This window comes from Pseudomassariella vexata, assembly GCF_002105095.1.
Source record: "Pseudomassariella vexata strain CBS 129021 chromosome Unknown BCR38scaffold_8, whole genome shotgun sequence".
NCBI classification, from domain to species: Eukaryota; Fungi; Ascomycota; class Sordariomycetes; order Amphisphaeriales; family Pseudomassariaceae; genus Pseudomassariella; species Pseudomassariella vexata.
In genome coordinates this window covers 2,277,728-2,301,575 of record NW_024467963.1, presented here as the reverse complement: position 1 = coordinate 2,301,575, position 23,848 = coordinate 2,277,728, and the positions used below count along the sequence as shown (strand labels likewise).

At 51.4% G+C, this 23,848-nt stretch overlaps 8 protein-coding genes and 1 non-coding gene across 9 annotated transcripts; 5 read left to right on the top strand and 4 right to left on the bottom strand.

Moving 5' to 3' along the window:
* Positions 1–773: 773 nt before the first annotated feature.
* BCR38DRAFT_231291 (ribosomal L28e protein family-domain-containing protein) lies at positions 774–1,943 on the top strand. The gene is made up of 5 exons (XM_040854318.1): positions 774–1,047; positions 1,116–1,210; positions 1,268–1,291; positions 1,359–1,480; positions 1,549–1,943. The coding sequence occupies exons 1-5, from the start codon at positions 1,008–1,010 to the stop codon at positions 1,718–1,720; spliced, it is 453 nt and encodes a 150-aa protein (XP_040715233.1). The 5' UTR covers positions 774–1,007; the 3' UTR covers positions 1,721–1,943.
* Positions 1,944–3,071: 1,128 nt separating this feature from the next.
* BCR38DRAFT_458662 (malate dehydrogenase) lies at positions 3,072–4,388 on the top strand (the record flags this gene model as incomplete). Its single annotated transcript, XM_040862198.1, has 7 exons — positions 3,072–3,084; positions 3,152–3,183; positions 3,235–3,345; positions 3,404–3,491; positions 3,542–4,004; positions 4,053–4,197; positions 4,248–4,388. The coding sequence occupies 7 exons, from the start codon at positions 3,072–3,074 to the stop codon at positions 4,386–4,388; spliced, it is 993 nt and encodes a 330-aa protein (XP_040715232.1).
* A 366-nt stretch (positions 4,389–4,754) lies between these two features.
* BCR38DRAFT_466821 (transport protein particle component) lies at positions 4,755–6,145 on the bottom strand. Its single transcript, XM_040862728.1, has 3 exons — positions 5,510–6,145; positions 5,151–5,358; positions 4,755–5,035 (listed from the first exon to the last, which is right to left on the bottom strand). Exons 1-3 carry the CDS (start codon positions 5,851–5,853, stop codon positions 4,904–4,906), a joined length of 684 nt encoding a protein of 227 aa, XP_040715231.1. The 5' UTR covers positions 5,854–6,145; the 3' UTR covers positions 4,755–4,903.
* A 444-nt stretch (positions 6,146–6,589) lies between these two features.
* BCR38DRAFT_t197 lies at positions 6,590–6,678 on the top strand. Its single transcript has one exon. It is a non-coding gene; the product is annotated as a tRNA-Arg (tRNA).
* A 334-nt stretch (positions 6,679–7,012) lies between these two features.
* BCR38DRAFT_517132 (uncharacterized protein) lies at positions 7,013–8,142 on the bottom strand (the record flags this gene model as incomplete). The annotated part of the gene is made up of 3 exons (XM_040865112.1): positions 7,013–7,660; positions 7,718–7,864; positions 7,899–8,142. 3 exons carry the CDS (start codon positions 8,140–8,142, stop codon positions 7,233–7,235), a joined length of 819 nt encoding a protein of 272 aa, XP_040715230.1. The 3' UTR covers positions 7,013–7,232.
* A 1,939-nt stretch (positions 8,143–10,081) lies between these two features.
* On the top strand, positions 10,082–11,230 carry BCR38DRAFT_231220 (uncharacterized protein). Its single transcript, XM_040854317.1, has 5 exons — positions 10,082–10,344; positions 10,410–10,472; positions 10,533–10,595; positions 10,780–10,842; positions 10,906–11,230. The coding sequence occupies exons 1-5, from the start codon at positions 10,171–10,173 to the stop codon at positions 10,981–10,983; spliced, it is 441 nt and encodes a 146-aa protein (XP_040715229.1). The 5' UTR covers positions 10,082–10,170; the 3' UTR covers positions 10,984–11,230.
* A 3,789-nt stretch (positions 11,231–15,019) lies between these two features.
* BCR38DRAFT_410477 (WD40-repeat-containing domain protein) lies at positions 15,020–17,057 on the top strand (the record flags this gene model as incomplete). Its single annotated transcript, XM_040858470.1, has 3 exons — positions 15,020–15,140; positions 15,252–16,717; positions 16,830–17,057. The coding sequence occupies 3 exons, from the start codon at positions 15,020–15,022 to the stop codon at positions 17,055–17,057; spliced, it is 1,815 nt and encodes a 604-aa protein (XP_040715228.1).
* A 719-nt stretch (positions 17,058–17,776) lies between these two features.
* On the bottom strand, positions 17,777–19,137 carry BCR38DRAFT_437181 (uncharacterized protein). Its single transcript, XM_040860516.1, has 2 exons — positions 18,546–19,137; positions 17,777–18,487 (listed from the first exon to the last, which is right to left on the bottom strand). Exons 1-2 carry the CDS (start codon positions 18,896–18,898, stop codon positions 17,977–17,979), a joined length of 864 nt encoding a protein of 287 aa, XP_040715227.1. The 5' UTR covers positions 18,899–19,137; the 3' UTR covers positions 17,777–17,976.
* A 3,327-nt stretch (positions 19,138–22,464) lies between these two features.
* Positions 22,465–22,704, bottom strand: BCR38DRAFT_437180 (uncharacterized protein). The gene has a single exon (XM_040860515.1). The coding sequence runs from the start codon at positions 22,694–22,696 to the stop codon at positions 22,478–22,480; it is 219 nt and encodes a 72-aa protein (XP_040715226.1). The 5' UTR covers positions 22,697–22,704; the 3' UTR covers positions 22,465–22,477.
* Between the last annotated feature and the right edge of the window lie 1,144 nt (positions 22,705–23,848).

Sequence of the window (23,848 nt, the reverse complement as noted above, 5' to 3'; positions counted from 1 at the left end):
AGGAGTACCAGGCTCTATTCTCCGTAGCTTGCTTTTGTTGTCCTTGGTGAAAGTTTTCGAACAACATTCACGCGTATTCGTGTCGTCCTATAGTACCTTCGCCTACTACTTCTTCTAGGAACGGCGGAATAAGAAGACGAAGGATCTAAGTACGGACGAGAGGGAGCGCCTAGGCCTAAACGACGGGTTTACCTTGCGGAAACCGAGTGGCGTGCAGGCATTGAGAAGACCATGATACGTGGAATTTTTTTCGGCATGGAGTTGGAGTTACGATTGAGTTAACCTCAGACGAAAAAAGTGAAACCCAAGTATGAAGAAACTACTGCAAAGGCTTTATAGCTCTGTACACAACAGCAGCCTACCTTTCGCCGTTATATGCCAAGGTGTTAGTACAAGACAAGTCAAGAAATGGCCCGGCGTTTGCTTATAGTAACCGCTTCCTGCGATTGGAATGGTGCATAGACGCGTACACGCCGAGACGGCGGGACGGAGAAGGATGTACGGACGGTTTAGTTAGGATTGCCTCAGATCAATAGCGACAGTTCCATTTGCTATGTTCAATGAGGAGAGATCATGTGTATGGAGCTCGAGGAGGATGGCCGAGGATAGCTTGTACCTGCAGCTACTTTGTAATGGCATTCTGAAGGGCTGTCAAGCAGACAACATAATAAACAACAAACCAAGGTGGAATGTTAAGAGGTTAGCTACATATAGATTTAGGGAATTTTGAGCTAATCCATACCATCAACCTGCTTTGAGCCGAGGTTTGGACATGTACATACATACTGTCGACCACCTCAAGGTTGGCATCTTATCTTATCTACGATGAGCACCAAAGCACGTCCGTTCGAATTTGCCGCTAGACCGGATAAAGAATGCTAAGCGACTGCACACAACCATCCGCCATAGCTGGGTCACGAAATCGCAGCGTCGATTATTGAAGTTGAGACACGAGATTTGTCAAAAGGTTGATTTAGGTACCAACAAGCTCCATAAACACCAGCAAGATGTCTACAGTCTCGGCAGATTTGGTTTGGGAGATCGTCCGTGAGTTTTTATCCGCCATTTGAGGCGACATTGGGCGAGAAACTCGAAGTCTGACGAGTCGGCGACAGGAAACAACAACTCCTACCTCGTCAAGCGCAACACGGGCGGTGGTGTTCAATTCTCGAGAGATCCCCTGAACTTAACCAACAAGCACTCGCGCAAGGTGAGTTTTATACTGGTTGGTGGTGTTTTGGAGGAGAACGAACTGACTCAAGACTAGCATGCTGGATTCGTAAACGAGAAGGTATGAGACCCGGCAATATGGACTATTGGGCTGCACTCGGACATTTTATTTACGATTATTTGACCAGGCCATTGGCGTTGTTGCCAACGAGAAGGGTGGTGTCAAGGTCGTCAGCAAGAAGAACAACCACTACAGCAAGCCCTCCGCTACCACCGAGACTGTCTTCCACGGAGGCAAGACCGCCCGCAAGTGAGTCCAATTCCTGGGAGAAGCATCACATTCAAGGCGGTAATCACTAAACGTGCTCTCTTCAACAGGACCTACAAGGCTGTTGCCAACCAGGCCGCCAAGTCTGGCTACCGCCCCGACCTCCGTGAGGCCGCTGTCCAGCGTGTCTCTGCCATCCGTAAATCCCAGCGCGAGCCCAAGCCCACCCCCGAGCGAAAGCCCCGTGGAAACAAGGCGAAGAAGGTTGTTGACGAGGAATAGGGGATTGGTTATTGTAGGTGAAGGTGATATGGCTGGAATGAGGACAAGCCAGTGTTTGGTACAGGGTAGCCCTAGTGCTTGCTTGTCTTGCTAGTTCGGTTCTCCTGCGCTTTTACCAGGAACAAGTCCTTGTGACTTCTGTCCTCGGCAACAGTGTATACATATACACCTTGACGCAACGAGTCTACAGGATGAAACCAACCAACCCAGATATCATCAACCCAAACTCCTAAGCAGCTTGCAGTACTGTGTCTTTTGCTATACTGCAAATCCCCGAGCTCTTGCTAATATGACTGAAGCAACTAGATGATCGATCTGGTTCCTATAAACACAGCGGCTGAGACTGCAACTTTTTCTGTGCTGTTCTGAGCGCCTTTAATTCCACTCCCCAAACGACTTAGCCGTGGAGCTCTGACTCTGTTAGTTTGATTGGCCCGTCACCTAGATGTACTTCTCAGCTATGATGACGAAGTACGTCCCTCTTCGAAGAGGCATTTTCCACATCCAAGACGTCCAAGATGAACGCCATCAATGGTCCATAGTCCGACATAAGCAGTACCGGTTCTACGTATCTCCGCCATCTATTTGGCCCGAACTTGCCCAATTCTGAATAGCGTTGACATCGGATATCGTGGTAGGACTTGGCTTAGATGCGAGAATAGCGTATCCACAAGGGGTTTCTGCACCCCAGAGTGAAACTTGCATCTCCAGAGAGGTCACGAAGGTATCAAGAGAAAAGCCTCAGATGTATATCTTGCAGTCATCCACACGAAGGGCTCAAAAACAAGCTCGGCGCATTAATGATTTGGAAGACTCTGGTTCCTAACTCCTTAATCAGGTAGGACCTGCAATTGATCATAGCCCTTGGAGAATCGCAGTAGAGAGGATGCACGTCCCAAAAGGGTCTGGCGAACAAACGCCGAGTGATTTGAAGTGACGGCGGGGTATGTTTGACCCCTGCCCTTTCCTAACAAACCGAACGCCATGCTGAAGCTTGTGAGGAGCCCATTCCACCCGCATTTCACATCATTATTCCCCTCGTCGAGCTACTTGCCCCGCCATCTTCCGTCGTAATCTTCGTCCTCCGCAAACAACCATCCCGACCAGGTCGTTTTAAGTAAGTCGACTGCCCCGTATTGCTCAACACGGTTGTCTCCTTACACATTGCCTCATCAATCGTACACGACTTCTTCTACGTCTCTTCAATATACCCATTCCAGAGCTGTACCGTTGACCGACAGACTCCAGGCAGAATCGTTACCCCACCTCAACAATCGCTCTCCCTCTCGTTCACGCGAGAGCAACCCGTATCTAAACCCAACCCGACATCAATCCCCCAAACACAGTCACAATGGTCAAAGCTGGTAAGAACGATCGATTTGCTTCAGACGCCCGAAAACTCGAAATAGTTATATGCTGACGATGAATTAGTGGTCGCTGGAGCCTCTGGTGGCATTGGCCAGGTTCGTCGAAGGTTCTGCAGATGTCAGAATGTACAAGCTGACAAACATTAGCCCCTCTCTCTGCTGCTCAAGCTCTGCCCCCTCATTGATGAGCTTGCTCTCTACGATGTCGTGAACACCCCGGGTGTTGCTACCGATCTCTCCCACATCTCCTCGACAGCTGTAAGTGGAAAGAGCCAATGAAGCGAAGAAACATCGTATTCTGATATCAGAGTGACAGAAAATTGCTGGCTACCTGCCCAAGGAAGATGGTGCCAAGAGCGCTTTCAAGGACGCCGACATCATCGTCATCCCGGCTGGCATCCCCCGTATGTACCCCGACCCTGTTTCTCTGTCCAAAATAACTCATAATATCCAGGCAAGCCTGGCATGACCCGTGACGATCTCTTCAACATCAACGCTGGCATCGTCAAGGGCCTGATTGAGGTTGCCGCCGAGGTTTCGCCCCAGGCTTACATCTTGGTCATCTCCAACCCCGTCAACTCGACCGTACCCATTGCCGCCGAGGTCCTCAAGGCAAAGGGTGTCTTCAATCCCCAGAAGCTCTTCGGTGTCACCACGCTCGATATCGTCCGTGCTGAAACCTTCGTTGCTGAGATTGCCGGTAAGAAGACTGGCTCTGAGCTGACTGTCCCCGTCATTGGTGGTCATTCCGGAGAGACAATCGTTCCCCTCTTCAGCCAGATCAAGCCAAGCGTCACCATTCCTGATGACAAGTATGATGCTCTCGTCAACCGCGTCCAGTTTGGTGGTGACGAGGTCGTCAAGGCCAAGGACGGTGCTGGATCAGCTACTCTGTCCATGGCCTACGCTGGCTACCGGTAAGTTTCATAAATTACCTTGACCAACTTTATCTAATGGACCATCAGTTTCGCGGAGAAGGTGCTCAAGGCTGCCAAAGGCGAGAAGGGTATCGTTGAGCCCAGCTTCGTCTACCTGCCTGGCGTCCCGGGCGGTAAAGAGATCGCCGCAGAGACTGGCTGCGACTTCTTCTCTGTCCCCATTGAGCTTGGCGTAAGATCATCGACCTCGTGGACTCGTGTCATCTGCTAACATTGTCATAGCCCAACGGTGCTGAGAAGGCCATTAATGTCCTGACCGGCATCACCGACAAGGAGCAGGCCCTACTGAAGGCTTGCACCGAGGGCCTCAAAGGCAACATCGAGAAGGGTGTCGCCTTTGCCCACAATCCTCCCCAGAAGTAAATTATACCCCCCGCCCATCCCCCGAGTTTATGCCACAGGCATGGTTGATTGCGCTTTGATTACAAGAAACCAGACAAAGACAAGGTTGCCGATGAACGGCATGGTGTGTAGAGAAAACAGCAAAGACAGAAACATAATTGAGACCGGGTGACTGATTGTTAGTTTTCCCGCATAGGTTGTGAGGTGCTATTAGTGACCGTCGCGAATGACACCCTGTTGTCGACCAAGTTAGAGCTGTTTATTGAGAAGCCCGCTTGCCGAATCGGACGGGTACCAAGCCGCATAGCTTAGCTAATGGTGGTTGGGGATGGATTTTGTCGCGAGACAGCAGCACGAGGGGAAAATACTGGTTAGGAACACAAGCCTTCTTGTAAAGTTTACCAACGCCGCAAACGCCTAATACTCCTTTCTCTAAATGCTCAGTATCCCCTTTTTTGCCGTTGCAGTACGAACCCAAATCTTTTCTACTTGCCTATTAAATGATTACCGCCGTTAGCCACCGCTGGCTACTATGATCATGATTTTGCTGGCATTGTCTTTATCTGAAATACTGCGCCCGGCAGCTCGCTCGACTCGGCTTGCACAGTCGCAGTAATACCCAATGCAGCCAGTGCCCCTCTCACTATGCCGCAGGGAAACCATAGGAACTGTAGACAGGCCATAGTTAGTACTTGTGTTTTCTAGCTAGACCAAGCGCAAGACGGATACTCTTCTGTCACATATACACTTGGTAGACGGGGGTAAAGGAAAGGGAAAACCCACTGGTTGTGCCTTCACCACCGCCTGTCCACCCGCATCCGTACTCATGCGCGACAGCGGCCGGAACGCATTGTCTGTCAGTACGTACACACCGCGATGGTTCGTCTTGAGGTTGTCGACCTGCTTCTTGAAAACTAGGGTCCAGAGGTCTTTGCACAAAAATTTGATGACGTCGAGGGTGTCATTGAAGCGTGGCCGGTCGCGGGAGAATCTGTTGGTTGGTCGCGTGTTAGCATTGCCCTCGTTTCATTTCATGGTCATTTTGGCGTATTTTCTTGTAGACCGTGTGGATTGTGTCGATTCACTTCGTGTATGTTTTGTAGAAGAGACAAAGGGGCAAGGAGATGGGTAGATAGACATACCGCTCAACCAATCCCAATCCCACCCGATACCCCAACATCTCGAGCCGATAGAACGCCGCGTCGCGCTCCTCTTCCTCGTCTAGTTTCCTGCCCGACCCCGCCGTCGCCGTCCCTGCTGCCGTGGCTTGCGACATGGAACCTCCAATACTCTCTGTGCTTGCATTGTTGGCCCCGGCGCCGGATACCGCGGCGGCAAATTTCTGCTGCGGTGCGTCGAGCTCGTTAGTTACCCGATATGCCATGGGTACCAGCTCGATCAGCAGAAAGTCCAGACATGCGCTATTAAGGAAGGAGGCATTGGGATCTGTGGCGTTGAAGGGCGGGAGGGGCTGCTCGAAGGACATTGTGACGTCGAGGGATGGGAGCAGCGCATTGGCGCCGCGCGCGCGACGAGGAGAAATAGGAGGAAGGTCGTCTCTTGGTGGGGTTGTTAAGGATTCGCAAATCGAGCAGCTTCGACGGTTGCAAGATCGGTGGTGTTTATTTTCGTGGGGAATGGTCTGATAAAGTCGTGTCGGCAGATCGTCGTATGAGGATAGATGGGTGTTCAAGGGGACTAACGTTATCTGGGACAGGGCTGAAGCTGCTGGAAGTTAGAGCTGGTGTTGAGTGCTGGTTTAAGCGGGGCCCCTGCAGCAGTAGGTGCGCACTTGTCTTGGACGAATGCGGATGCACGAGTGCTGATTCTGATTGATGAGGCTCAATGAAGGAGTTTCACATGACAAAATAGGCATCTCATCAGTTTCTTGTTATCATGTAAATTTTATGCCCAATTTTCAGACAGCATATGAAGTAGCTTATCACACAGCACAAAATACCAGCAGTACCCTGCTCCGTTAGCATCCGAAGGGCCGTATTGATCATTTCATCCACTCACTAGATACGGCGGCCCGGCCCTCTTTCCACACATGCACGTTGAGTAAGTGAGAAAAGTACTGTAGTTGGATACCCGCTATGAGCCCATTTTCCTAGATCAACAAAACGGATAAGATCGTAAAACAATTCCGATCGAATTGAAAATTGGGACCCGCAATGTGTCCATTATAGTGGCCAATGTTAGGATTATTAGTAACAACTGGAGATCCGGTAGCGTAATGGCAACGCGTTACATTTCGGTTATAATTGTAGCAGTTCTGTGAAGATTGCGGGTTCGACTCCCGTCCGGATCTATTTTCTCCACGCCTATTCAATTGACAAATTGACGTCTTGAGTTATTCCATGAACGTCTTTTTTAAATATATATATTTTGGGGATCGGCAGGGGGTTTGGAGGGTTTGGAGGGTTTTTATCCTTTTTTTTTCATGCAAATTGATAAATCTGAGTTGTTATTTCGTGATTGTTCACTCCTTTTTTCTATATATAGTTGGCAAAGGGACACACACATGTTCGGTTGGTATGCTATTGGAGATCAGGTATCTCCAAAACGCAGGCTCGTTACAAGTTTCAGTTGTTGACCAATTTGGAGCTTTTCAGTAGAGGAATAATGTCGCAAATATTCTTCTACTCCAGTTGGCTAATGAGCCTGCCTCTGTTATATCGTGTAGAACGCCATATCCAATGCCCATGGCTTAAGTCTTTTCCAACATCTAGCAAGTCCAGGAATGGTACCCAAGACTGAAGATGCCTCATCTGGACTCGACATATGAGTGCTTGTGTTGTCTTAAATAGTAGTTTCAGTCGCTGAAGTTCTCGGCTGGTATTTTGAAACCAAACACGCCCCTATCTAATGTTCCGGTTCGTCCGGCCCCTGAGCCACCGTATGATCCACTGCCCACTGGCGAATACTCTCATAATTCCGGCAGGTATGCGGTGTGGTGTAGTCAGGCCAGGGGTCGCCGTCGTTGAAGGGGAAGCGGAAGGCAAAGACGTTGACGTCGGCCTGGCACATGACGAACTGGCGCAAAGCGTCGATGCAGTGGTCCATGTGGCCGTGCAAGTCGTGCGGGTCGTCCGACGTGTCGCCCCCGAGCGGCTTGTAGTAGGACTTGTAGTTGTTCTGCCGCAGCAGGTTCAGGCAGTGCAGCTGGTGGAATACCTCGATGGCGACGCGGAAGCCACGCTTGCCTGTGGCTGGGTCGGTGATTTCCAGCGCGCCTTCAGGGTCGATATTCATTTTGAGCATTTCTTCACGGGTGACCATGGTGTCGCCGACTGGGTGGATTGTCAGCGGTGTGTAGGAATAGATTTGTGAGGACCAGGTGGACTTACTGGCGTCTGTAATATATTCCCACATGGCGTCTACCTCAGGGCCTTTCCCAACGAACGGACCTTCTGGCACTGGTGGTAGGTCGAAATGTTGTATTTCATATTTTATAGCACTTGCCGCCGGTGCTGTCGAACGCATATTAGTATGGTCTTGCTGTCAACGTGCAGTGCTAAGGCTACCCACACCATGTTGTAGGGGGCATTTCTGGACACTGATTCTTCCCCGACTTGACACAGAACGACATCATGAAGAATATCATCGAAGTCGACAGCAGAACGACGTGGACTAGCCATACCCATGTCGGACTTGACTTCTTCAGCCTCTGGGGGAAGGACTCTTGTTCTTGCTTCCATGAAGACCACCTCTCATCGATGCTATCGTTGTCCGTAAGAGGCTCCTCCTCGAGCGGGCGGTATTCCTTTGCCATGACGAACGTGTCCCGAAACAAAATAAACTAACCAGGAAGAGCACACCAGGTGCAGCAAGAAGCGAGTATTAAAAAGATGGGGAGAAGAACCGCCCGCGTACGACAGAGAATGGGGCAAGAATGTAAGTGAGAATACAGATGGGACGAAGGGAAAGAAGGCGGGAGCAGAATTTCAGCAGTGAGGCACGGCAGGCTTCTGTCAGTCGTCAATCGGCCTTACCGGCCACGAGGAGGCGATACCCATACGCAAATTACTAGGCGAAACTTGGGCAAGCTTTCGCCAAGGGGGGGGGGGGATCCCGTGGTTTGTTTGCATTTGAGCAGCCCTTGGCTTCAAACGGCGACGAAACGTCTCAAATTCCCAGCGTTAAGGCAAGTTGAGAGTCGAGACGATGATATCAACATAGGAAGTATGCTAATACTAGTGAGTACTTCCAAATTGATAACGGTAAACTACGTGGGCTACCTTATTACGATACAAATAGTAGATTAGCTACACAAACCTGTAAGTCGAGAGTCGACACGATTCTGCCCCTTGCCATTGTTTGCGCGGCTTTTATCCCCAACCTTAGGGAAGCGTCAAAATAATTGAAACCTTTGGGGGTTGGCTGTCTTCATGGTGGGGACCGCGGGGGAGCATTAGTGTGTTGCATATTCGGTGGAGCAGGGCCTAAACTGAGGCTCAAGTGAGTTCCAATTGTTGGTTCATGTTGAGGAGGTTGAGCAGCAGCTGCTCTGCGAAGTCGACCCCAGACCAGAGAAGATGTCTGGTTTCTTTCGCCATCGTCTGTGATGCATCGTCCAGAACATCTACAGTGAGACTCCCAAGTTGCAAGTCCAGACGATGATCTGCGACAATCACCACGACTCAACTTGCTTGCGAATTACGTATGCGCCCCGGACGGCATCCTCCAAGAATGGTTTAGTGCTGCTCTGAGAAGAGTGCATGGAATCAATGACATCAGCACTGACAGCCGTTTCATCTGAGATTCTGAGATCTCAGTGCCCCAATGTGACAAACCGCGAATACTACCAACCCACTTGTTCATTATGGAGAACCCGGACGTCCCTTGTTGTGATTCGTCCTCAATGAGGCAACATCTCCACCTACTACGACTCATTGTTGGAACTTGGGGACCTGACACGGGGTGTTTGAGCAGGGATGTAAGACAGGGGCCTTGGCACTAATATACTCCCCGAGGCGTCCGAACATCAACTCGATCAGCGTTGGAGCCGAAGGTGGTGATTTACCCATCATCGTAGATCATATCGGCAATCCTTAGCAGTATTGCTAGCAACTCGCGCCAAATCTGGTAAGTGAAGGTTGAACAAACAAGCATGTTTAACCTGCCTCGTTATGTGCCGCCCTCCGTTTCTCCCCTCCAACCCCTGCTCTCCTGCCTGAAGATGAGGCTCTTTCAATTTTTCACCCACCTTCAACGCCCATGCACCAGCTGACAGGAGCCTCGGGTTGTCTGGTTGCATTACAGCTCCAGTTCTCCCCCAGAGATTCACCATCAACATGAAACGGCCTATCGACAAACCTTCTGCTGTTCACCAACAGAGAAGAGACTCCATATTCCGGCTTATTCCGCCATTCTGGAATGAACTTCCTCCAGTGGATGCAAGGTCAGATCTGCCGAGTGATCATGACGCTGAACGTAAACGGTTAGATTGTTCGATAGGTACTAGGGCTGTCCATGAGATATCGAAGACGAGACATGCCATCTATTCCGGTAGGTTTGAGGCTTCATCCCATGTCAGTCGAGGCAAGTTGGTCAGCAAGGCTCGACATAACACCCCCGAGCTTTCGAGCGCTGAAGGAGACATCCCTAACCAGCACCGTTGAGTTGACGGTAAATATAAATCCTCTCAAGCTCACTCCAATTACCTGGCATTCTTTTTCTCGATATCTTCATTTCTCACTCACGGTTTGACACCTGATACCTTTCGCTTTTTTCACCTTTGCTCCAATAGGCCTTTCGTTCTTTTCCACTGCCGGCCAGTAATAATTCACCTTTTTTCAAGATGTATACTACTTCAGTCATTCAGATGATCGTCTCCAGCCTGTTGGCTACGTCAGCTGTCAGTGGCTTCCAAATAGCTGGTCACCGCGACCTTTCCATTCGTTCCATGGGGTCTGTCCTTACTTTGGCGACCTTGGCTGGGGCAGCCCCCCACCACAAGGGCAAGGGAAACAACGTAAGTCATTCTTTCCTGATATAAACGCCCAGAGAAATAGCAACCAACCTTTGATGACGATGTAGAACAACAACAAACGTGAACTCGCGGCCATCGAGGCAAGACACCACAAGGGCAAGGGCAACAACGTAAGCAACCCTCGACGTGTCTACCTTCGAGTTGATGATAACTGACTTGCGGCCTCGTAGCAGAACAACAACCGTGACCTCGTGGCCATCGAGGCAAGACACCACAAGGGCAAAGGCAACAACGTAAGTAACCCTCGACGTGTCCATCCTCGAGTTGATGACAACTGACTTTCGGCCTCATAGCAGAACAACAACCGTGACCTCGAGGCCATCGAGGCAAGACACCATAAGGGCAAGGGCAACAACGTAAGTAACCCTCGACGTGTTCATCTTCGCGTTGATGACAACTGACTTTCGGCCTTCGTAGCAGAACAACAACCGTGACCTCGTTGCCATCGAGGCAAGACACCACAAGGGCAAGGGCAACAACGTAAGTAATCCTCGACGTGTTCACCTTCGAGTTGATGATGATAACTTACTTGCGACCTCGTAGCAGAACAATAACCGTGACCTCGAGGCCATCGAGGCAAGACACCACAAGGGCAAGGGAAACCAGAATGACAATAACTGAAGCCTCCAGGTGACGCTGCCAACTGTTATCTCCAGGAACCACGACGCGACTTATCGGCTTGCAACTCGCGGAATGAAATATTCAGCCCATTTGGGAGACCAGAGCGACTCAGTCAATCTTGTCGCCACCCCGTCTGCCTCAAAAAATGGATGCGGCGGGCGCTTCGTGATCTCTCATGTTTCTCTGTCGCTTGTGTGTAACTCGGCATGAGTTGATTGCTTAATAACTATTTCCGATAGTAGATCAGGTTACTCCGCCAGGATAGAAACAAGCGATCTCTAAAACTTTCAATTTTGCGCCTTTGAGTCTCTTGTGCCTGTGGGAAGATGTGACTGGTAGATTCCAGATTGCCGGCTTGGCTCGGTTTGTTGATTGAATTGATGAGCTCCCGGAATGCTGTAGTTCGCTTCATTGTCACGCTAATTCGAAGCTGAACACTCGGAGGATAGACAGCTGATATATATCCTGGACAATCGGTCGAAAGATTCCATGTTTCAAGAACCAGCGCATACCCCTGAGCGCATTTGAGCAGGAACACCCTCGGCTGTGGCCAGTTTCAGACTGCCGTAAGGCTGAATCAATCCCGCGCCTTCCCTTGGGCCGCGGGTGGTATTTTGGCTAGAAGGACGGAAAGTCGCTTGCTTTTCTCTCGTGAGTGGTTCGAGCGAACAGACAGTGGAGTGTGAAAAGTGTATGCAGGAGTTTGGCGGAAACATTTCTAGGGCTTGGCGAGCAGATTTTGGGAGAGCCTTGAGCATCTCTGGTCTTTTAATGAACTACCTCGGGAGACGATAAGTTGATGGGCTGAGGATGGAAGCTTGTACATTTTATGAGGAACGGTACATCCTCTCAGGGTGGTGAGAATTCTGAATCATTAAAAGTCAGCGAATGACTTCTCAAGTGAGCTGCTTGAATAGGCAAGTTCCTGGAATGCAAGTGAGAAGAGATTCTTACACTACGCCAATCTGACGTTAAAGCGAGTCGTATCTTACCGAGGAGTTCAAGCTGAGGAGGCATAATTAAGGGATGATGAAGCTGCCCAAGGTGTAGGCCTGAAACTTGAGATGTGAAGGCCATATATAAGCTGGAGTCTCCATTAAGCTCTTCCGTCTATTCGTCCATCATTGCATTTTCGAGGCGTTGTTGGGCTGTCATGCCGAGTTTCGCAGACAAAGGCGTCATGTCGCTGCGGTATGCGAATCTTGCGTGTTTTTGCACTGGTGGACCGACCATCTTACGATAGGGAAACTTCAACGTATCTATACCCAGGATGTCTCGACATGACACAAGAAATAAATTCAACATTTTGGAAGTGATAAATCCAAATCTTGAAGATTTTTGGTTGTTTAGGCAGAGGATTTTTCAAATTTGTGATGAACGGGCAGAATTTCCAATGTTGCAAAGAACAGTTCATGGCATGAGAGGATCGCTCTACCCGCAACTGCTGTTGGACCGACATGAACCTCACCTTTACACTGTCTCATACACTTCATGGGGACCAGGTCCCGTTCAAGATGAGAATAGAGTCATGTCATACTCCAGACTTTGGTGGACCAAGCCGCGAACGCTACTGGCACTTTGTCTGGGGTTTGCAGCCCGAGACGTTGTGCAACCCACCAAAATACTCGAGCAGCCCTCAAGTATCTCAGCATCAGAATCGATAACATCGCAAGGGCTGAGAGGCAGAACGCAGCAGGCTGCTGTCATTAGGCGTCGACATGAGGAAACAGTCCGTGCCGCAGCACTGCATTAGTCTTGATCCTCCATAGCACCACGTGTAGTCTAGTTCTCGCCTCCATCCAACTGGCTCGCAAGCAAGACCATCTGCATGAGAAGTCAAATAAGGGTGATGTTGAGAACGAAGTCGCACAAAAACATATATTCTGGAGTCGTTTCTCAAATAAGGTCGACAGAGGTTTAGTAGGTTAAAGTGCCTCGGGTACTTTTTAAGTACTCGTAGGTTTGTGCAGGCATTGCGCTGACCACGTTAGTAAACCAAGCCGGCGAGTCATGAATGGGGGTGGGCCTCTCAAGATTTTTATCCAATTTAACACCCTCGCGAAAAGCGGGAGGCTGAAGGGAGGGTGTTGTGAAGACGCCACTGGTGTCCCTGGGAGATAAGCTATATCCGGCATGCCGGCCGAGACCAAAATCTCATATGGGGGTGAGGTGTGGGTGCAGCTTGGCTTCTTTTTCGGGAGGGAAGTCAAATCTCTGACCTGGGACCTGTCTCGGGGGGCGGAGGGCGGGCTCGGATGGGTTCGTCAGACCTTAGCAGCATCCATCAGTCACTTTGTACTGGAGTTACCACATGTTGATGTTATTTGATGCCCCTTTCCTTCAACGAAGATCGTTGGCAATCACACACACAATGGCGTCTTATCTTACACAACAAAAAGCAGGTTCGGGAGGCTGTGATGCCAGAGCCGTCAATCCGAGTTCCCGACCCCTGACCTGGCCTATAGGTCAGCGGCTATAGTCTTGTACCTGTACGAAGTATGAACTCATTTATCCGAGTGTTTCGATGCAAGTCATACCATGGTAGAAAGGGTGTGCAATTGTCGCACTCGGGAGCCTGTCCGATATGCCCCAGGTATTTTTGAAGTTGCACAGAGTTGTCAACCATGACAAGAGGGGGTGGCAATTTGGCAAGCTGCGGACAACTGTAGTGCCATCCCCAAGTGTTCCATCTAATGCAGTCTCTTGCTTTAGTCTTGTGCCTCATACCACGCACTCACGCGGGGCTGATGGCGCATCAACAGAGGATGCAAGCTGGTAAAGTACTGCGGTACCAAACGGAGCCGATCCATCAAATAGCGCGATGCTTCTGGTCAGAAGGTGGAGCCAAGAAGTCTGTTCCAAACGGCCGCCTCTTGCTGCATTGTATATTTTCTAGAGCCACGCCCCTGATGCGACGCTCCCCAGACCCCCCCGAGCGCGATACTTGGCTAGATATACACTGTCACATTGCATAGATACCAATATCGCGTCACCAAATACTCCCCAGTGTGCTACTCAGCGTGTCGTGAATGAGCACTGTCATCATCAGTCCGCTTTTGGCTGCAATCAGTGCAATGGAATTATACTGCGTACATGATGCAATCATGTGTCTGTACGCCCGGACTGGCTGCCCACCAAGCCCCCAACTGCCCACCAAAGTATTGAATGCCCCGGAGTTGGTACCGACCAGGGCCAGCAGGTACGACCCGAGAGGGTACAACGCCGCAGAGTACAGCGCCGCAGAGTACCTAACCCAGCAAACCTAGTGCCTACGGATAAGCCCAAGTGGGTCTTTTTTCCTGCAGGCTCTGACGCCCCGTCCGGCCCCCTCCCCTCCATGGATGCACGGCTGGATCCATCACGTCGAATTAAGTACATGCTCCCATGCTGCATGTACTCTGGTAGCTGGCATCCCATCAAGGGCGATGGTTCCTTGCTCTTCTAGTGGCAGACCGCAGACGATGTGCGTGCAACCTGGGACCTTAGGCCTTGGCTTGGAACCCCGAACGGCCACAGATCGCACAGACTCTTTTGCTTGTGGACCTAATCCAGCCCGGCCGCCAGCCCCAGTCAAACAGCAATTCTGGTTACAACTCTTCTCTTCTGCGGTGTTCCCTTTTTCCCCCTTCGCTTTTTTCCATCCTCCCAAACATCGCCGCAAAAAGCCAGCGCGACTCCATCTTCAACATCGACTCCACGACCGATCCGGCCATCACACGGTCGAAACCCCCTCACCCCTCCTCTGCTAGGGGGTCCCTCGCCGCGTGGATTCTCGGCAATTAAAGCCCCTTCTGTTTGTCTCGGACGGGATAGTAGTACTGGAGGCTGAAGCTCGAAAGGCTCAGAAGACAAGGCCGTTGGAGATTTTTGGAGGCATCCTGGAAACAGCAAACGCAAACCCAAATCCAAACCCACCGATCCGCAAACCGCAACTAGCTTTCGGATAGAACTACACGTCTATCGAGCCCGTCGCGCAATTTTTTCAAGCCTGAAATCTGTAGAAACCGCCAAATTTGTCGCATAGACGTCCGCCAAAATGTCGATGTATCAGCATCGCGGCATACCGCAGAATGCTCAACGCCTGAACGAGCTTCTGGAACAAGTCCGCCAGGAGTTTGACGCGCAAGTCAGGATGAACGAAGGCTATGAGCAGCAGAGTGAGTCTCAATGATCCCCTGGTTGTCCTGGGTCTTGTTCGCGCGACAGGCGCATTTCTTCGCGGCCACATCACGTCCAATATCCTCAGGTCTTTGCTGACCTGTCTTCAGTCCAGCAACAGGTGCAAGAGGCGCAACTCGTGCGCGAGAAGGTTTACCAATTGGAACAGACGCACATGACCATCAAGCAGAAGTATGAGGAGGAAGTCGTTCTTCTCCGCCGGCAGCTCGACGCCGCGCGCTCCGGTGCCCCTCCCCAGCCTGGCATGCCTGGCCCTCCTCAACACGGTGGCCCCTCCAGCGTCCCGCCCCCTCCCTCTATCGGTATCGGCACACAGAATCTCTTCCAAGGCATCATGACGGGTCAAGGTGGTCAAGGAGGTCTGCCCCCACAGCCCGGCCCTCCTCAAGAACAGCAGCCGCCCGGCCCTCAGCACCAAATGCCTCAGCCGCCCCCGGGACTGGCCCAGGGCCCGCCTCCTCCCCCGCCGCCCCCGTCCCAGCAGCCCCCTTTCCAGCAGCCATATCAACAGGGGCCTGGCCCAAACGGCTTCCCCGGGCAGCCTCCCCAGAGCACCGCTTCTCCGGGTCCCGGCAGCAAACGTGGCATGGGTAGACCCCCGACCGGTCCGGCTACTCCCCAGATCAACAACCCGATGCCGTACCCGCCCGGCCCAGGCGCATCGCCCCAGGTACAGAACCACCCGACCCCGGACCACCGCGGCCTCATGCCACCCCACCCTGGCGCCATGGTCAACAACGCTCTCGGAGATCTGGACCCCGATCGTCTCCCAAACCACGTCAAGAAAACGCGGGATGACTGGTTTGTTATTTTCAACCAGGCTGTCCCTCGCATGTTGGACGTCGATCTGGTTCACACCCTCGTTCACGAGAGTGTTGTATGCTGTGTAAGATTCAGCCACGACGGCAAGTATGTGGCTACTGGCTGCAACCGATCTGCCCAGATTTATGACGTGCAGTCGGGCGAGAAGGTGTGCGTTTTGCAGGACGAGAACGTCGACTTGGCCGGCGATCTCTACATCCGAAGCGTATGCTTTAGCCCGGATGGCAAGTACCTTGCGACAGGCGCCGAAGATAAACTCATTCGCGTGTGGGACATTCAGAACCGAACGATCCGCAATACGTTCGCTGGCCACGAGCAGGACATCTACTCGCTCGACTTTGCCCGCGACGGCCGCACCATCGCTTCGGGAAGTGGTGACCGAACAGTTCGCCTCTGGGATATTGAGAATGGCACAGCGTTGTTGACTCTCACAATAGAGGACGGGGTTACCACAGTGGCCATTTCCCCCGATACCAAGTACGTTGCGGCCGGTTCTCTCGACAAGAGTGTCCGCGTGTGGGATATCCACCAAGGATACCTCCTCGAGCGTCTCGAGGGTCCCGACGGCCACAAAGACAGCGTCTACAGCGTAGCCTTCTCTCCCAACGGCAAGGATCTCGTCAGTGGTAGTTTGGACAAGACTATCAAGATGTGGGAGTTGTCTGCCCCTAGAGGCATGCAGAACCCGCCGCCCAAGGGGGGCAGATGCGTCAAGACGTTTGAAGGACACCGGGTAAGTGATTGGTTCCCCCTTGACTCGAGCCACCCCTGACTATCCATTTGGCCTTGCTTTCCGAGACAACATCGGCGTAGCTTTCGAAAGACCAATTGCTAATATCTCACAGGACTTTGTTCTCTCCGTCGCTCTCACCCCCGATTCCAACTGGGTTATGTCGGGTTCCAAGGATCGCGGCGTCCAGTTCTGGGATCCTCGTACCGGACACACCCAGTTGATGCTTCAAGGACACAAAAACTCGGTCATCTCGGTCGCCCCCAGCCCCATGGGCAGCTACTTCGCGACCGGCTCCGGCGACATGCGAGCACGCATCTGGTCGTATAGGCAAGTATCCTAAGCGAACGATGCAGACAAGTTTGGGCCCAAGGAATGAACTGGATTAGGAACAAGGCCATAGTGAAGTAAAGCGGAATGACGGCTCCATCTCATTCTGTTCATATCCCGTAACAACTCACAGTGGAACGCATTGTGCCTGCGTTTACTACACGGACACCACAGCTTCGTCATTGGCTCAAGAACTTGTCACACCATGTAAAACAACCCTACTTTGCCTACCGCGCTCGAAGTCGGTTCTCAAGTTCTAGGCACGAGAATACCGGGCGTTGCAGGCTATGCGACGACAGGCTGCACCCGATCCCTTTGGAAACGGAACTCCGGCATGACGTTGAAGACCGTCTAGAAAAGGTAGCTTGGGGATAGGGGGAGGACGTCGGCCGGCCACGCGGATCCTGAAAGAAGACGTTTGGCACTGCGCTCGTTACGGTAGTTGTTGACTTGTGGATACAAGAGTTGGCGTACTGGAGGGAAAGAACTTGAAATCAATGTCCGGTCCGCTGTACGTGGATGCGTCGACCCTGCAGAATCTGGTCTGTTTAGTATCATCATAATGAATTTCTCTGCAAAATCCAGCTCATTTTTCATCAACTATGCACTTGCCTTTATCATAAATGCCGTATGCATGCTTCAGTACTTGTGCTCTTTCTGGCTCTCAGCTACTTGAAATAATTGGGTAGCCCACACGGATGATGGATGCGAGAAGATGAAGGCGTCGACTTGGCTTTGTTCGTCTCATTTTGGATCTCTGACTATGTTGGGATGGGAACTCAGTACTCCAGATTTCCAGATAACAGTTAACTACCTCAAAGCGTTATATTCTCTGGGATTCCCTGTATGTTGGAGTGGACATTCTTTTACCCTCCTCCCTAGAAGACACTAGTTTATTATGAAGCCACATAATTATCCTGGACCCAATATGCTTAAAATAGAGAACTAAACAAGTCATCAAACTCGTCCCCTTTCTTCCCCTTCTTCTTCTTCTTCTTCTTCTCCTTCTCCTTCGGCGCCGAGGATTTGTCCTTCTCCCCCCTGCCAGCCTTCTCAACCATAGAATCCTCCTCCGTTCTTTGTATCTTCTCTCTTCTTGCGTCAAACGCTTCTTCCTTCCTGCGCTTCTTAGTTGGTACCGCAACCCCCTCAGCCGCCTCCGCCTCCCGTCGCATCGCCACTTCTCGCGCTATTTCCTCCCGCGAAACGGCACGGCCTAGATCGACAGTGTCTTCTTTCCCGTCGCGAACTATGCCCAACACTGGTTGCAACTTCTTGGTGACTAATGGGACAGTCGTGGCTACGCCGCTTTCGGGCAACTGCTGTGCATCGTCGCCGGCAACGATAAGGTAAGCGCAAGCAGCATTAACCTGAGCCAAAACCCCGAACAGCATGAGACCGAGGGTGGCGAACTGGTTGTCTGCCGTGAGCTGGGAGAATGCACTACCGAATCAATCAGGCCAATGCGTCCGTCATCTGTGTTCATCCAAAAGAGACCTACACGTAGAGCTTCGGCACGAGCACACCCCTCAACCAGCTCGCGCGCGTCTCGGCTGCATTTCTACCGCTCCTTCCATCCTTCTTGGACGGAACAGCGGCTGGTTTGCGCTTCTTCCCACCAGCGGCCGCAGCTTTGTCGACAGCATCAGCGACCTCATCAACCAACTTTTCCAGATTCCGGCGCAGCATGCCAAAAGAGCCCCACCATCGCGCGCCGCGGTGCTGGTTCTTATTACGGTGGTTGAACCCCGCGAGGATAGGCTGCAGCGGCTGGAGGAGGTCCAAGGCCTTTTGGGGATCTGCCGATGCTTTGCCGCTGGTGAAGGTGTCCATTACATGTTGATTAACTGGCATAAGGCAACAAGTCGATATCGTGGGTATGAAAGGTGAATGGATGGTGGTTGAGTGGATGGCGGTGGAAAAGTTCGGAGGAGATTCGGACACATTGATTGGGGTATTGAAGTCGTTAAGTGGTTCCACTTTTTGTTTCGTACGACAACAAACTTCATCTCACTCTCCCGCGCTCGATATAATAAGCCCTTGCTTATGTACTAAAGCTTCGGTGCATTCGCTGTCATACCTTGGAAACCTACCACAGCAGTTTCAGCTGTAAACTAGTCCCTTTCGGCCATTAGCCAACCCCTTATCGCCATAATAAAACTTACCCGTGGTTAAGAAACGTTTGCCAGTCTCGTGAAACTCGAATGTCTACACAATCTCATAATTATCTCGATAGTGCCGACATATTATTCCAAACAGGTCCCCCAGTTGGAATTTCTGAGGGGCGTGCACTCCTGGAGTCCTGACTAAGACGGTGCGAGAGCGACGTGAGTTGTCTCTTCCAAAACAGAATGATGTGTCTCCCTCCAAGTCGTGCATTGTAACACGTCCATTTGGTTCACTGAGCAGTGTGGTGCGGGGGAAAGTAAGAATGCCTCAACACTGCCAGAAGTACCTCATGGTATGGGGGTGGTTCGGGAAGGTTTGTTCACACGAGTTTACCGTCCCGGCCCCAAAGCGAGTTCCGGGCAAGAGTGAATAGATACGAGGTTTTCTGTAGGTACCTACTGAGGCTCGTCTCGTTGGTGGGTAGTTTTCTTCCATGTTCAGATTGAATGATGACGTGTGGAAATATCGAGTTTTGGCCACTACCTCCCATCTTGCCTTTGTGGGGCCGATGGAGCAAGCCTATAAGACAGATCCTGCCCATTCAGAAGTTCGGAAGAGCAACCTCGTTCTAAACAAGCGTCACCAGTGCTCGCATTCAGAATATGGTTAGTGAACTGGATAATCTTAAGATCCATCTGGCCCTCAAGCAGCCAGACACCGACAGAAGCAGAGGTAACGGTCGTTTTGTTCATGGCCGAGCCTACTCACCTTCAGCATTTTCTCTCATAGCGACTTGCAGATCCTCCCTAGCTTTGCGATATGGCCAAAGAAATCCTGCAGAAGAGCACACGTGTCTTGATGTCCTAGGACACTCGGCCGTTCCGGCCCAGGACCTCAATGTGGCTGCTGCGGCGGCCTATCCGCTATATGCTTGGCAGCTTCCGCCAACCGCAGATCGACAAGTGCCGGGTTCGCATGCGGCGCCGTGGCCTGTAAAAATTCCTCCAATCCTCCCACCTCGAGCTCTTTGGGCTTCACCAGGCTCCTTGATGGTGGATCTACGTCATGGTTCTGGACGGATATGCGTACACGCGTCCACACGTAGGCGTATTTACGAAGGGTACTTGACATAGTTCGCCTCTATTGGCTGCCCCAGTCGCCAATGAGCGTGTTGTATCTGACTGTCTCCCGATCCCCAGTACTCTAGGCCGACACTAGGACCGTCCCAAACCCGCCGTAATATATCGTGCATCTTAGGCCAACACGCAATAGAAAGGATAGCGGTTTTTATCACTTGTAAGGGGATATACCGGGAAGACGTCGATGAGCGGCTGGTAGTTGACTGTCGGGAGCCAGAACTTATTGTTCAGAGGTGCGGAGTATACGCCCGATACCACCACCTTACCGCGGAGCTCTGGTGTTGTAGATAATTCCCCAAATAGCTTGGTCTTGGCTGGTCGTTCGCACGAGTTGAAGGAAGTTCAAATCGCGCAGGGACGTCGATCAAGACAATGCCTAAGCTAGTGTACTCAGAATCTGACAATACGGAGGCGGGTGGATTCCACGCTTCTCAATTCAACTATCTCGAGCGCAGCTCCAATAACTTTCGCAGAGAGGCCCTTGAGCCGCACCAAGTCCAGAATTGCGTCGGCAAATGCGAGGCCAATAAGCTGCCCGGCACACCGCTACTAGCCAAGACACCTTGACCGCTCTCGCAACATCGATGGAGCTAAGTTTGGAAGTTGGGGAGAGTCCGGGGCACATTGAATGCCGAAATTCCAAAGCTGTCTGTCTTTGACGTGTTTTCGATTAGTGCGGTAACTGCTTGATCGTGAAGAGCTCTCCCAGAACGACGGGCCCAAGTAGAAGTCATGGTATCGAAATTTGTGTTGTCAGAGGGCCAGACAACCTGGGCATTTATTTATGTTAGCAGAAAGGTCAACATATTAGTTGTAGTTATAAACGTTGGACGTACCTCATGGCAGATAGATCAATGAGTGGCATCTGCTCCTATCTAACCACATGCTCATCACTGTTGTCAAAGCCAAACTTGGCCATGTTCTGAATAACCACAAGGGGCCTGCGTGACCGGTCTTTCTCCACCACCATCGTTTCGCCTGCCTCCGTCCAATGACCCAACGGATCGAATTCAGTCTCCTTCAGACCATGTTTCAGACCATGAAAGCGACAACGCCATAGCGCCGTTTTTCCAGGTCCGAAATATCAATGACTATCATGCCGTACCCAAGGCTATCGTCCCTTACCTGGTGGTCAAAGGTTCTGGATTCCCGCTACAAGGACCGCCAAAGATCGGAACAGAACTGGCACCAAGTAATAGATATGTCAATATGAAGGGGAATTCCCACTAACCCTAGACTACCGACGATAGCCTGCGTTCGTCAAGGCCTCCTCCAGATGTATACCTAGGACTATCTAGTAAGCCTCGAGTAGTTTGATGGGTGGCAAGGTTGTGATATGTTGAAGCGCCCTCTTCGACCAAAAGGGAGCCACGTCTCTTAACAAAAGAGAAAGCAGGGTTTTTACAAAAGGGTATTCGAGTTGCTCGAAGTAGCGCTGATCAATCGCTGGCTGCCACCCCACTGCTTGTTTAGGAATACATGTTTGCTATAAGTGATAAATCCGTGTGGGCGTAGTTTGCGATAAACAACTTGGTCTGATGGTAAATTCTATATCTACACTCAGAATAGACATCGAGTTCCATCCATTCTAGAGTGATGGAATCAAGGACCCAGAGTTATCAGAACCACTGATAGACCAACTCTTCTGCCACGTTCCCCACGCCGCAAGCCTATACGTGGGTAAAACTCGCCTGGTAGCAAGTCGCAGGTATCCATCTACTTCACTTCAAAGTGCCAATTTGCGTGCCGGCATCGGTGTACCTCGCTACGTTAGCCAGGTAGCTGCACCTATCTCCGTACACGGCCAAGTTGGCGTGTAAGTTCTGTAAACCTGCTTCACTCGTGCTACTCCTAGTGATGGTTAAACACTCAGCCGTCACGTTACAAGCACTCTCAAGCTGCCCGTCGCAGCCAGAGACCGGGTACGAGCCAGCGCCAGCGGCGTCGTCCAATGACCAGACGTCGTGCACCGTTGACAACGCCATGGCGTTTGCGGAACCACGCCGCAGCCCCCGGTCGTCCGCACAGTGAACACGTCGCTGAGGCCAGCAACTTGGAGAGTCGGAGTCGCAGTCGGATTCATTGCAGGTACACGGATCTCTCTTGCCCAACTTGCACGAGTGTCATACGTGGTCGTCGGGCCTCGAGCCGAAGTCGTAATTATTGCACCGACCGACTTCCCGGATTATTGTTGTACGCACCGGTCTCTCGTTGTTCGGGGCCTGGGGGGGTCCTGGTAGTCTGGTGGCACATCCGTCGGACTTGGCGTGCAGTAGTAGCCAGTGCAGAGCGTCCCGCCGCATTTGCCAACTTCGGAGCAAGTCAGTTTACTTCGGCGTGGATCCCGAGGTGAACATGATGGATTGGCCACCCGGGTTGCCGTTGGGTGGGATGTAGTGGGCATGATTCAATGTCGTCCCTCCCAAGTTTCCGCACAGGCGCAACGCCAGCGGTACAGCTGCCTGTGCTCTCATTAGCGTCCATCTAGGTCATGTCGGTGTTGAGGCAGGCCATTATATGCATGCGTATGACCCATTGCGCCGTCGTATTCCAATCAAGCAGGCAGCTGTGGCTTTGGCTTTCTTGGTAGACCAAGGTCTGCACCGGTGCGTCCCAAGCGATGGACGCTGTATTACATCTGGCGGCCGCCTTCCATCTTCCCGGGCGTAACCGTGGGCGAGGAAAGGAATCGGCTTCTCACGTTGGCTGGATTGACCTCCCTACCTTGGGTCTCAGCATTTATGGATTCGTCCGAGTACGCAGTATGGCAGTACCGTCCAATACTGCACCTTTGTTAACGTCAAGGCTCGACAAGCTAAATGGGACCACTCACATGATCTTGGGCCAAGGCGGCAATACTTCTTTGATTTCTTAGGGTATAAGTCATGGGCGAAGGGCGGAGGAGGGCCGCTATTTTACAAGCAATGTGAGACAAATCTCCGTTCTTGTTTGTGTTGAGAAAAGTCATTTACGGTGTACAAATGCGCGATGGTAAGATCCAGTGCTATCTTCCAATCTTGATATCGTTTCTGCAAACCCAAATCTAGTATATTTAGATGCTTATGGTATATTTTGGGGGTTACCCCATTCTAGAAATAGCTGGGAGCCTGTTCGGTGAGGTGGAACATGAGGGACGCCGCAATGAGGTATCGATGTCCAAGTCCGTCCCGGCAGCACCACCCACGCGGAAGTGGGACTTCCACATGGCGGCCATTGGATATCGCGAAGGCTCATCATTCTGAGCCAGAACTTGCATCGAAAATTAGTTTTAATCGAGTATCATGGATGCTGGGAATAGAGGGATAGCTTACCCTTCAGATATATAGGGGTCTGTGCCGAAAAGGGTAATTTTGGAGAATTCGTCACATCCTTTTATGGTCGGCGGGTCAAGCACGTCACCAATGAACTGGGTATAATACAACTGGATGATGGGGCTGCAGATTTTTCAGGTACCGGGCTGCTAGTTCTTAGCAAAAAGACGTGAAAATTGCATGTACTGGTAGACGCACAGGAAAACAAATGATGACACCTTGGGTGAAAATGTTTCCACACTCCT

What these genes read in the sequence shown, in the direction of transcription:
- BCR38DRAFT_466821 (XM_040862728.1), bottom strand. Translation starts at nt 5,853, where the DNA reads ATGTCCTTCGAGCAGCCCCTCCCGCCCTTCAACGCCACAGATCCCAAT. An exon ending in GGATTGGGATTGGTTGAGCG is followed by an intron (nt 5,359 to 5,509) that starts GTATGTCTATCT and finishes ACCAACCAACAG; the next exon opens with ATTCTCCCGCGACCGGCCAC. An exon ending in CGGTGGTGAAGGCACAACCA is followed by an intron (nt 5,036 to 5,150) that starts GTGGGTTTTCCC and finishes GCCTGTCTACAG; the next exon opens with TTCCTATGGTTTCCCTGCGG.
- BCR38DRAFT_231220 (XM_040854317.1), top strand. Translation starts at nt 10,171, where the DNA reads ATGTATACTACTTCAGTCATTCAGATGATCGTCTCCAGCCTGTTGGCT. An exon ending in ACAAGGGCAAGGGCAACAAC is followed by an intron (nt 10,473 to 10,532) that starts GTAAGCAACCCT and finishes GCGGCCTCGTAG; the next exon opens with CAGAACAACAACCGTGACCT. An exon ending in ACAAGGGCAAGGGCAACAAC is followed by an intron (nt 10,843 to 10,905) that starts GTAAGTAATCCT and finishes GCGACCTCGTAG; the next exon opens with CAGAACAATAACCGTGACCT.
- BCR38DRAFT_437181 (XM_040860516.1), bottom strand. Translation starts at nt 18,898, where the DNA reads ATGCCAGTTAATCAACATGTAATGGACACCTTCACCAGCGGCAAAGCA. An exon ending in CTCGTGCCGAAGCTCTACGT is followed by an intron (nt 18,488 to 18,545) that starts GTAGGTCTCTTT and finishes TTGATTCGGTAG; the next exon opens with TGCATTCTCCCAGCTCACGG.
- BCR38DRAFT_231291 (XM_040854318.1), top strand. Translation starts at nt 1,008, where the DNA reads ATGTCTACAGTCTCGGCAGATTTGGTTTGGGAGATCGTCC. An exon ending in TTTGGTTTGGGAGATCGTCC is followed by an intron (nt 1,048 to 1,115) that starts GTGAGTTTTTAT and finishes AGTCGGCGACAG; the next exon opens with GAAACAACAACTCCTACCTC. An exon ending in GGAGGCAAGACCGCCCGCAA is followed by an intron (nt 1,481 to 1,548) that starts GTGAGTCCAATT and finishes TCTCTTCAACAG; the next exon opens with GACCTACAAGGCTGTTGCCA.
- BCR38DRAFT_437180 (XM_040860515.1), bottom strand. Translation starts at nt 22,696, where the DNA reads ATGCCCACTACATCCCACCCAACGGCAACCCGGGTGGCCAATCCATCA.